General features: G+C 32.9%; 1 protein-coding gene across 10 annotated transcripts in view; it reads right to left on the reverse strand.

The window, feature by feature from the left end:
• The window catches only part of CCDC91 (coiled-coil domain containing 91), a 354,495-nt gene that overhangs the window by 143,086 nt on the left and 199,047 nt on the right, over positions 1-12,362 (reverse strand). For all 10 annotated transcript variants that reach the window (XM_039882422.1, XM_039882421.1, XM_039882427.1 and 7 more), the window contains one exon: positions 12,098-12,274. In XM_039882422.1, coding sequence (XP_039738356.1) covers positions 12,098-12,274 — 177 coding nt within the window. The remainder of the gene's footprint in view (positions 1-12,097; positions 12,275-12,362) is intronic.

The raw sequence follows: 12,362 nt of genomic DNA on the forward strand, positions 1-12,362 counted from the left end.
TAATTAACAGCCTCACACTAGAGAACATAAAAGAATTAAGAATAGGCTTCATCTGTATTCAAAGAATGTGATCAGGATGCAAATTCCTCCCTCTCCAGTTCTTAGCTCACCTTTTGTCTTGGCTTCATTTCTACAAAAGCTCTAAGCACACTGTCCCAAGATGGCTGCTAACAGTTCCAAACAGGGTTTCTCATGTGCTTATTCTGAGCAAGTGTCTATACACCTGTGTCCCAAAATGGAGTCCTAGGCTTCACTCACAAAATGTGTGAACTCTTGGAACCTGCTAACATAGGAATGGGATATAGTCATTAGCCTAAGTTAATAAGGGCTTATGACTAGTTTAGAAAGTAGGTTAAATCTCACCTAAACCACATGGCTAAGAAATAAAAAGTATCACTTTGGGAAGAAAGGAATAGATGCTGAGGAAGCACCAATAAATGTCTAAAATAGTCCCATTCTGATTTGGAAATGTCTCTCTTAAAACATAGTATACAACAATGAATGTGATGCTTCCATCTGATCAGTGAAAGACAGAGTACTACTTTACCGTGACTAAAAAATTCTACTTGGACTCATGCAGCCATCATCCTATCACCTTAGAGCAAGTCCATACTAGTTGTTCAAGGTAAACATTTTTCTGAAGCTGAAAGTAATTATCCTTGTTTCTCCCAGATTACTTCCTAAGTATTTGAAAAACAATAATAATAAGAATCATCTCTGTGTGGCATCCATTAGGAACTTTGGTGGATACTTTTTTTAAAGGGATCATAACACAAAACACTATTTTTGATGACTCAATTTTTGTTAAAACATTCCATTTAATAGCAACCAAAACTCAAAAAGAGTCAAATTGTGTTGTCAAGTCCATTTTTTAAAGATTAATATGTCTGTCTCATTAAATCAGTGCTGATCATGCACCATTTTATAACCTACTGCGTTTTGTTCAAGATTCAGCTCCTGCTTTCAAGATGCTTATAATCTAGTGGAAAAGACACAAACAGATTCTTTTAATATAATATGGTTGGGCTGTGGTATGGTTATATACTGAATGCCAAGGAAGAACACCACTTGATTTAATCTGAAGAGTGGAAAGAGATTTTTGAATTAAAAAAAAAGACTAAATTATTCAAAAGAGTGGGTTTTGTAAGTTAGGAAAGCAATAACATCCTACCCTAATGTCACAGTATGACTAAAGGCCCAACACCATAAAATAGCATGGTATGTGTACCAGCAGTTTGAAGCAGAGTGGCAGATGATGAGCTGGAGAGGTATGGACCACGTCACTGAAATATTTATTTGTATTTCGTGCTCTGAAAGATTTATAGTTTATGCTAAGTAGCTTGAATGTTATCCTACAGGCTAACAGGGCAGCACCGAAGAATTTAAAGTGCGAGAATGACATTTTTAATTCCAAACTGAAAGGAGACAAAATTGGAAGCAAAGAAGTCGATGTAGGGGGTCAAGGTAAGCAATAAGAACCATAATTAAGACAATGATAGTGGATAGGAAGGAAGTATATATGTTTAGGGATTATTTAACGGGTAAAATGGGAAAGTTTTAATGATTTAAAAAGTATAAAAATGGGGATGAGAGGAGAAGAGTCTATGAGAAATTCTGGTTCTCTGGACTAGATAACTTGCAGATTGTTATCTCATTGAACAAAACAGGAAACATAACAGGAGGAAAAGGTCTCAAAAAATGAGAAAGTAAGTTGATGTACTATCTGTTCACCTGTCCTTAGATACAATATTTTGACATTAAAATGTAATTAAGATTTAATTAAATTAATAATTAACTAGGTTACTATCAAAATTTTGTAAAAAAAAATTTAAAACACACTAATGAATCAAAACTAAATAAGTAATTCAGAAAAATTATTTCAATGCTGTAAAACTATTTGGTCTGCTAAGCTAAAATAGAAATGCTATTTCCTTTTTGAAAAGAAGGGTCAGGTGGTAACGCTAAATTTCCTAAAGAAAATTTAACCACTGATTTTAATGTCTGTGGCTTTTGGGGAAAATATAACCCTAAATTACAGTGGCTGTGGTTATAAACTATTATAAAGAGCTTCCAACGTCAGACATAGTTTGTGTCTGTATGCACTGGAGTCCTTTTACAGAACTTTGCTAGGACAGCAAAATTAATGATTCTCTCTTCTTTTTACCCATGTTGGTGTCAGTAACAAATGTACATTCCTTTCTTTAACAAAGATCTTCAAGGGACACAGAATTAATTTAATGTAAAAATCAAATAAGCCAGAGTCAAACTTTCTACTTAATATCTCAAAAAAAAAAAAGTATACATTTACGATCAACACTACGACTTAGTTTTAATTTATGACCAAGGCCAAACAAAATTATCTCTCAAGTAAGTTTGGAGAAATATGGGTTACAATCCTTAGGTATTGTGTTTTGTCTCAGAGTTTAACATTTATCTGCTCAGTTAATGATAGTATTAGCTCAGAGAAAATCTAGAGGTAAATTATAAAGCAGAAGCTGTTTTTTTCCTTACATTTATCAGGAGTAATTTTAGTTGCTTAACTTTACGCATTTTTTTTTTTTTTTTTTTGCTTTGCTACATTCTATCCTTTCCTAATTTCTAGAGTAATGTAGTGGCCAAAGATGTCAACTGCTCTTAATAAAAAGTTTTCGGAATTCTTCTTATCAAAGAAACAGTTGAGTGTTGTGGAAGTACCTAAACCTTAGAATTAAAAACAAACAAACAAACAAACAAACAAAAAACAGCTTCAAGTCTTTTAATAAAGTCAGTCCCTTCAGTCAGTACTCGAGCACTTTGTAGTTCTTTGGACTGTGGCTCTGCAGCTCTGTGCCACAGAACACATGACTGTTGGCCTCTGAAACTAGACAGGAGATGGACATAAAGTGGCAGAAGCTGTTGTTTGTTCATGCTGGTGATCCTGAGCTTCCTGGAAAATGTAGATGAAGCCATGGCCACTCAATCCTGCGTATTAGTGTGATACAGAAAGCACTAATAACTTTAACATCTTCACAATTTCATCTGAAATGCATCAATTTTAAGTGGGAGACTATTTCTGCTATGATACAGTTAACCTGAGGTGGCCATATTTTTCCTACATAGAAGATGGCCACATTCCATAAAACAATATCATGTACAGTCCTGCCAAGAAAATTTTCTTTTTAATATATTTGACTTTAAATACCATCTATATACTTGTCAACCCCAAATTTTGATCTCTAGCTCTGACAACTCACCTAAACTCCAGACCCATATTTCTAAATGCCTACTCAACAATTCTTCTACCTAGGATTCTGAATATGCACAAACTGGATTTTTTATCCCCACGAAACTCAACCCTTCCTCACCATCATAAATGAAATCACCATCCGAAATCGCCACCTATCCAATAATTTACTCTGGTAGGTATTTGTTTTTAAAATTTAGTTTATTAAAATGTTATTTGCATATAATAAAATTAATTTACATGAAATATATAATTTGATAAGTTTTGTCAAGGGTAATCACCACGATTATGATGAAAACATTCCCATCACCCTCAAAGTCTCCCCAACCTTCACAGGCAATGGCTAATTTCTTTCTTCTCAAATTAGTTTTGCCTTCTCTAGAATTTCATATAAATAGAATCATGCGGCATATAATTTTTTTAAGTCTGTCTTCTTTTTTAACTTCCTTATCTAAAGAAGTCCCCTACCACCTATTCTCACCTAGACAAATAACCCTGATTTTTTCTTCATAGCCTAAATTACATATGGAATTACCTTATTTAATAAGGGTATTTTTCAACTTGAATATAAACTCCAAGAGTTCCTAGGGCCCTTATCTATCTTGTCTGATGCTATACACCTAAATCTTCCAACAACACTTGGTAGATGCATAATAAACATTACTGAATAAATAAAGAAATTAAATAACCCTTCAAGTTTTCCTATTGAAATCAACTCTATATTAAATGAACAAAAAGATGAAAATTTGTACCTTATTCCAAGATGAAAACATTGGGAGGGGAAATAGCGTAGTGGCGACTTGCAAGGCCTCTGGAATAAAGTTGCCTGATTTTAAATCTGACTTTTTGCCTTTTTCAAGGAGTTATTATGGCCTTCAGCAAGTTATATAATCTTCCTAAGCTTTAATTTCCACTACTGTAAAAATGGGGATAATAACAGTTTCTGCCTCATCAGGTGGTTAAGAATTAAATGAGATCAAACATGTAAAACAATTAGAAAAGTACCTCATACTTAGAAATAAATTAATGATAGCCAATACTGTTAAATTATTGCCATCCCTATCACCACTACCACCACCATAACTACTATTATCTTACTATTTTCTGTAGCCAAAACTGAAGAAAAAATTCTATAAAAATAGCTTTTTAGCAGAAACCTAAAATATTTGTTTAGAATAAATAAAGCCAAGTAAATGAAACTTGAACATGAAGAACTATTATTATTTTCCTTATTGTAATAAGTGATGATAACATTTTGTCAACTTTTGTGATGTCTAATATTCCCAGTATTTTCCTAAAAAGAGTAACAGGATGTTAATTATAATTCTGAAGCCCAGTTAAAATCCTCAAGGTTATGAACAAGTACAAGAGGCAGGATTTTAGATTCCCATTACTAGTAGCCCAGGGGCAAAGACTATTTACAAATTATATTTCTGGTCCTGCAAGTTATGTAACTTAAGATATTTAATGAACTCCATGGGATTTTTACAAAGCAAACTCTAATAGTTCACAGCTTTTTCGAATTTGCTTTTCTAGGGAATAGGATTAACAAATGAAGTGATATCTATAAATGTCTATAAATTGGTGATCCACTAAAATGGTAGTATTAAAATGCTAATGCAATGTTTCTCAGACTTGAGGGTTGATAAGAGCTTTCTTCCTATCAAAAGTGTCCCTCTAGAAAAAATGATATATAGACCAAAGCTAAGAATGTACATTTTGTGGTTTATTCTGTAATAAGCACACTTTTTATGATAAATCAACCAACTTACCTAACTCCTCACCTACCTACCTATTTATCTATTATAATATTAAATTTTTCTAATAACCCATATGGAGATTATATCAGATACAAACACATCAACAATAAGATTGAGGATCATTTTTTTCAAATGTGAGGAAAACAAAATTAGTGGTTTCTTAAAGAAGGGAGATATGTAAAATTTTGTGCTCAGGATCAGTTTTTTTCTTTTGAATACTATTAGCAAATGTCTTCAATCAAGGAATCAAGACAAGCTTGATTAAACTTTACATACTGATATGCCCAGGTGCCTTGACTCTATTTTAGGCATATTAGTCACAGGTAGAACTGGGGTATGTGTGGGGAGAGGAGAAAGGTAGCAAATTTTACTACTGGTGAAAGACTCCAGGTCCACTGGGCATGAAATTCTGGCTACCTTACAATGACAAATCTGAGTAGACTGAGGTAAGGCTTTATCCATACAAAATGTAAAGGATATATATCTATTTCTTATATGTATATATAATATATATAACAAAATGTACAATGTACACAAAATATAAAGCATATATATGTACATATATATATATTCACTGTATTCTCAGTCTCATCTCTTAATTCATTCTCACTCTAGTTTGCTTCTAAAAATCCATCCATTGTTATATGTATATCTATATACTTATTTCTATACCTCCCTCCCTCCTTCCCTCTCTTTCTCTCCCTCTCTCCCTCTATCTATCCATCCATCCATCCACCCATCTATCTGTATAAAACTGATTATCTGTTTATCTATCTATCTATCTATCTATCTATCTATCTATCATCTATCTATCTATCTATCTATCTATCTATCTATCTATCTATCTATCTATCTACTGTATAAAACTGATGTCCAAGGAGGAGAAAAAAGGAGACAATAAAAGGAGGTAATATTTGAAAATGTAATAGTGTCAAACTTTCCAGAGCTGGTGAAGCACATATAGTTGTAGACAGAAGACAACCACTGAAACTGAGCAGGAAAAGTATAAATAAATAAATGCCTATGTACATTATAAGAAAATGCGGACACAAAAAAAGGGAGATCACATTCAAAGGAGCAGCAATTAGAGACTAAAATCTGGCTTCTTAATAACAACAATGAAAGCTAAAAGACAGCGGAAAGAAATTTTAAATGCTAAAAGAAAATATCTGGCAACCTAGAAAACTATACCCAGCAAAGAAATTTTTTTTCCAGGAATGAAGGTAAAATAAAGTCATTTTCAAATGAACAAAATCATCTCTATTCTGTACATATTGTCTGTGGCTGCTTTTATGCTACCACGGCAGAGCTGAAGAGTTGTGACAGAGACCATGTGGCCCAAAAGCTAAAATATTTACTATCTGAACCTTTATAGAAAATGTTGGCTAGCCTCTGCATTAGTGAAAGAACGCTAAAAGAAATTCTGAAGGATGTATTTCAGTAGCAGCAAAATGATCCCAGAGAGAACAGAGATGTAGTTAAAAAAAATTTTAAAAAAGCACTTCATTATTTATAAAAAGTATAAACAAGAATATACTGCATAATAAGTACAAGGTTTAAAAATGTGGAATTAAAATTCATAACAATTGCATAAGTCATGGGAGAAAGTAAATTGAGTTGAAGAATTTTGAGGTCTTTATATTGTCTAGAAGAGGATAAAAATACTAATATTACTTTGATAAGTGGGAGATAACAGCCTGCAATTTCTACGGTCACCACCAAAATAATAAACACACAGGTTCATGCTACTAGACAGAAAAATATATCACAGGTGGTATTTTCTAAAATTTCATGTTCTGTCTGATGCAGGTATAAAAACACAAGTAATTTTTGTATATTGATTTTGTATCAGGAAACTTTCTAAATACTATTATACATATTTTCTGAAAATTCTTTTAGATTTCTTACATACACAAAATGTAAAGGTCCTTGAATATAAAGGTTTATTATATAAACTTTACTGACCACCTAAATGATATATGTCTCAAAATGGGCAATTCTGACATACTCTACTGCAAGTACATAATCTTTTAAATCTCTCAGCCTTTATAACCTTTTGATTAAGAGATATGTAACAGTCCCCTGGTGAAATAATATAGCTGATTCAACACTGTCAACTTCAGGAGATTTCCAACATAATAATTTCAACTCATATAAATTTCAAAATAGATATTCCAGGGGAAGTATATTATTGCTTCATATTATCAATATAGGCATATGTCCTATAAAAAGTGAAAGATACTGAGCACAACTTCACCATCCCCTTGAAAAATAGAGTTTACCTGTATACCTACCAAAAAATGAATATGTTCAGGGAAAATAATTATACAAAGCAGTAAAAATGAAGTTTGATGAAATGGTATTACTAAAGATACAGAAACAATACTATTTTTCTTATGTCCATAATAGCTTCATCAATGGTTTTAAAAACTATATATAGACTTCTTACATCCTAAGATAACTGATCCAGTACCTGTGGAGGGTTATTATTTCCTAAGTCCCTGCCAAAGTTTGGTAAGAATACCTACCATGATAGTGAGTAACAAATGAACCACGACTTAACACACATTGATGTTTTCTGTGTTGATGACCCTATGATACAGAAGACACACAGGAAACTTACCATGTGGGGGCTTCTCTATAATACCTGACGATCTCACAGAGAGACTATAGTGCTTTCCATTATTAAACTACATTTGGTTGATCAAATGTTCACTAATCTAGAGTTAACTGTATGAAACTTTTGGCTCCTGATGTTTAAGGACAATAACTCGTTTTCTGGAGAACATCCTATGAGCTAGATATTATGCTAGGGCCTTTTAAAAGCATACATATGATTGAAACACTTGTGAAGCTCTCAGTTCAGTGGGACAGTAGTCAAACAAGACAGTATTTGAATTAGATATATGCTGTAAAAGAAGGATAAACTATGAGACAGGAAGTTAGGGCCTTTCCCTCCTACAGCCATGTATATGCAACCTTGCTTTTATAGCAAGGAGGGTACACTTTTAAAAATAAATAGAGAAGTTCTTCAAAAATTTCTAGTGTTAGTGTCTGAAGAGCACATGTACCTGAAATATATATGATTAGGGCTTGTAAATCTTATAAAATGATCTTTAGTTCTTTGAACTATTTATAATAACAGATTAAAGTCTTTGTCTATTAAGCCAACATCAATGTAGGTTCTGCTGTTTTCCTGTGTATGAGCATATATCTTTGCATATTCTCATAATTTTGTTGTTGATAAAAACTGGACATTTGAAATAATGTAATGTAGCAACTCTAGAAATCAGATATCCCCCATCCCCCAGGAATAATTGTTGTTGTTGCTATTTCTCTGTTTAGAAAATTTCATGTACTAATTTCTCTGTATTAATTCTGCAAAGTCTGTTTTTCTTATAATATGTAGCCACTGAAGTCTTTACTAGATTAGCTCAGTGGTCAGCTAATGATTAGAAAGAGATTCCCTTAAAAACTTTGAACCAGATTATCATTTGCCAAGGCCCTCTATGTGTTGAGGTACACTTTCAACACTGACAGTTTACAACTCTACCTTAGACTTCAATTTCTGCATACATAAAATCAAAGCAAGCCAGAGGAGAGACATTAGGTCCTCTCAGGTCGTTCCTGGGTAAGTGTGCGACTTTGTGCATTTGTGTCACCTTCAAGAGCTCCAGGAATATTTTTTTAAAAAATCAGAGCTTTTCGAAATCATCATTGGCAATCACATTTCCCAGATTTCTCTTTTAAATATTTTGGCCAGCCTTTTCTTTGGCCCAACTTGTATTTTTGTCCCAACCAGCTGAGAAGTCAAACAATTATCACTTATGGTTTCCGACAAACATGCTGAGAATAGGCTTTTCCCACTGAGCAAGCTCTGAGTCAGGTCAGATAACAAGTCCTTCCAATGGGGACTGCTCAGTGAGCTGCCGGTCAGGCCAAACAGTAACAATTCTCTGGAGATGGAGTTTTGGGGGAGCTCCAAACCTGGGCTGGCCCCTCCAGTGGCTTCTACATTGCTGGTTTTCACAGCTACCTTGGTTGTGAGGCAGCCAGTTTTTAAAGCTACCATAGACCTTAAGAGAACAGATGGATTGGAAATAAGGCAAGTTAAAACTCTACAAAGCTTGCTGTTCTTACTGAGATTTAACTATTTTTCTTAAATAAATACTCCTTGACTTGTTGGAGATTTTGGTTAATATCTAGATTTCTGAATAAGTTGCTTTTGATAATTTTTGCTAGTATTCTCACCACCATTATGGAGAAGCTAATTTGTAAAAGTGCTTAGTCTGCCATTTTAGAAGCCCTGCTTGGACTCTCCCTCTCAAACAACATCAGTGTTTTCCTAATTTCTTTTCAGTACATTAAATTTATAAATTTTAAAATTTAACCTATCTGAAACTCATTTTAGTAATCAGAGTTGAGAAGGAAATGGACAGCCAGTTGCAATTATATTTAATCTTTTCTGGATTAATTAGTAAGATACTTTTGAGAATCTAATAAAAGTTATGGACTATCTCTGCAGAAAAATCTGCACATATACAGTTTTGCATTCAGTAAATTCACAGCTCTAGGCCCCCTTCAATGGAACCCAGATAAAACACTTGATTTGTTAAGGTAACTTATTTTATCTAATTTGTAACAACATCTTTATGGATTTATAAATTGTGGAAAAATTTCATAGCTCTTTCCATATTCTGTCCAATTCCATTGGTCTGCTTGTATGTCTACATCTATAACAATACTATAGACTTTTAGCTATACCAAGCATCTTTCTGCTTCAGAGCCTTTGCTATTCCCCCAGCCGTTCATAAGGTAAACTCCTCATTTCAATGCAGGCCTCAGCTCAACTGCTACCACTTTAGAGAGTCCTTACCTGACTACCTTATTTATGTATTGGTTCCTTCACTCTCTAGCCCCTTATTTCATTGTTCTTCATGACACTGATCACTACTTCACATTTTATTATACCTTTAATAGTTTTCTGTTTTATTCACAAGACAGCAGAAATTTTTTTCACTACTATATCCCCAGAAACAAGTACAGTCCCTGAAACAAAACAGGCAGTCTTTTCAATTATTAATGTAAAACACCAAAAAGTTTGACCATGGCAATTTATTTGCTTATCCTGCTGGGCTAAATAAATAAAAGATATATAAGCTAATCTGGCTCACAAGAAAAGTAATTTGTCGATTTTCAATAATAATTTTCTATAATTATTTTCTATAATAGGTCTATTAAGCTTTCAGGTACTAATGGAAGAACAGTTGTTTGTTGTTCCATTAGTTTTTACTACAACCATGTGAAAATGAAAGCAGTGAACTGTATAAGGAAGACCTGTAATACATTTAATACTACCATCGCATTTTTGAAAACCTGAGAGTTACCTGGCAACGTTGTTTTCTCTGCTAGATGTTCTCTGTTCAACTTGGTCAGCCACAAAACAATAATAATTAAAAAAAAAAACTCTCTCCCTCTCCTTCTCTCTCTCTCCCTCTGCTTCTCTCTCTCTCACTGCTTCTCTCTCTCTCCTTTCTCTCCCTCTCTCTCTCTCTCTCTCCCTCTCTCTCTCTCTCTCTCTCTCTCTCTCTCCTCTCTCTCTTACTCTCTCGCTCTCTCTCTCTTCCCCCTCCCTCTGACTTCTCCCTTCCCACTGCCCAAACTATGCAACTATTGGTAAGAAAGCAAACAAAATGTATTTATTCATGACATGATTATATTATCTTCATAGTACTCTGAGACTAGAGAGAACAAATTTTAAAGTATATCATATATTGTAGTGTTTTTTATAGACAAGAATGTTTCTGACAAACTGGCAGAGAAGGGCGCTCTTTAAGATATATATTTTTCTCTTTGGGTGATGAATATGTGCTGATTTACTCAGGCCATCTTGCCTAACTTAATGGTGACTAAGCCCATATCTATGTGAGATTAAAGGAATGGTCTGTAGTCACTAAAACATTTTAAGCAACCTCTCCCGTATCAGGATTTAATGAATGAACTTGACCTTCCTGGCACGGAATTCCAATCAACTGAACTGAGAGACAATTAAGCATCTTAAAAACCATAGGTACTCAATATATATTTGTTGATACTAACAGTAAGTTACAGAAAGAATTAGAAAGTAATCATTACTCTAATGGAAAAAAAGTAAGAAAAAAGAGGTAAGATCTGTTACTGTACTAGTTATCTTACCATAAAAGCTTCTTACAGATCTGTTTAATTTTTACAGTAAATGAGTAACTGTGCTCTTAAGAATAAACTTAAGTGACAAATTTTGAAAATGTATTACATTTATCCTGGATATTAGAAGGATTGAGTTAAGGCTTCAGTACGATTAATTTGTAAGTCATAAGAAAATATCCTAGGTTATTTATTCTCAAAAGATAGTCATTTTAGCTATATTTATAATGCATGGTTGAATAAATAATGGTAGTAATGTCACACTTTGATTGCATAAAAGAAAAGATTTCTACGAATGTTATTTTTTGCTTTTTATATTTGTTTAAGGAAAGATTTATTCAGGTATCTTCTTGCCTATATAAAGAAAAGACTAAATACAAGTAAAATAAAACCATGTAAATTCAAATATTTAAAAAAACTAATAAAGTTTTTAATTCTTCCTATAAGTAATCAAAAGTTATATTGTATGTAGGCCACATTTGTTGATATGTATATATCTCTTATGAAACCATAGGAATTATTTGAGAGGTTCTATTAATTACTACTGTGAACTACAGGTATATAGATATACAAATCAGACATAAATTAATTGAATCAAATTGTTTTCTACGCATGCATATTATTTTGTATTATGTGTGCATGTGTGTGTTTGCAAAAAAGAAAAAATATATTAAACAGGAGGCTTAATGTAATTGTAATGACTAAACAAATTTGGATTCTGACTTTTCTGAAAATAGAGTAAAAATTATAAGTATCGGAAAGTAAAAATACATATATATAAACAATTATTTGTTTCAAGTATTAATATCAATGGCAAAATAATTAAATACTGATATGTCCGCTAAGGTGATTTTAAGTAAGATAAAATAATAGTAAGGATATTTCATTTTGAGAAAAATGAAAATATTTACAAAGAGTTAATTTTACTAACCTGACTAATTTTTCTTTGTTCTTGTATAGCTTTTTGAATTGCCTGAGATATTTTTTCTTGATCTTTTGCATGCTCAGTCTTCCATAACTCCCTTTCTTCAGCATGTGCTTTTTCCAAATTTTTTCTTTCTTCTTCTATGGCTTTTAATACTGCATCCTTCATTGCTTCTTTCTCAAGCTTCAAAAAAAATAATGGACAAAAGAAAAATATTTGAAAGGATAACTGCACAATAATTCTTTGAGTAAAACAGGCTTGAATTAATCTA

Source organism: Pteropus medius, unplaced genomic scaffold (assembly GCF_902729225.1).
Source record: "Pteropus medius unplaced genomic scaffold, Ma_sr-lr_union100, whole genome shotgun sequence".
Taxonomy (NCBI): Eukaryota; Metazoa; Chordata; class Mammalia; order Chiroptera; family Pteropodidae; genus Pteropus; species Pteropus medius.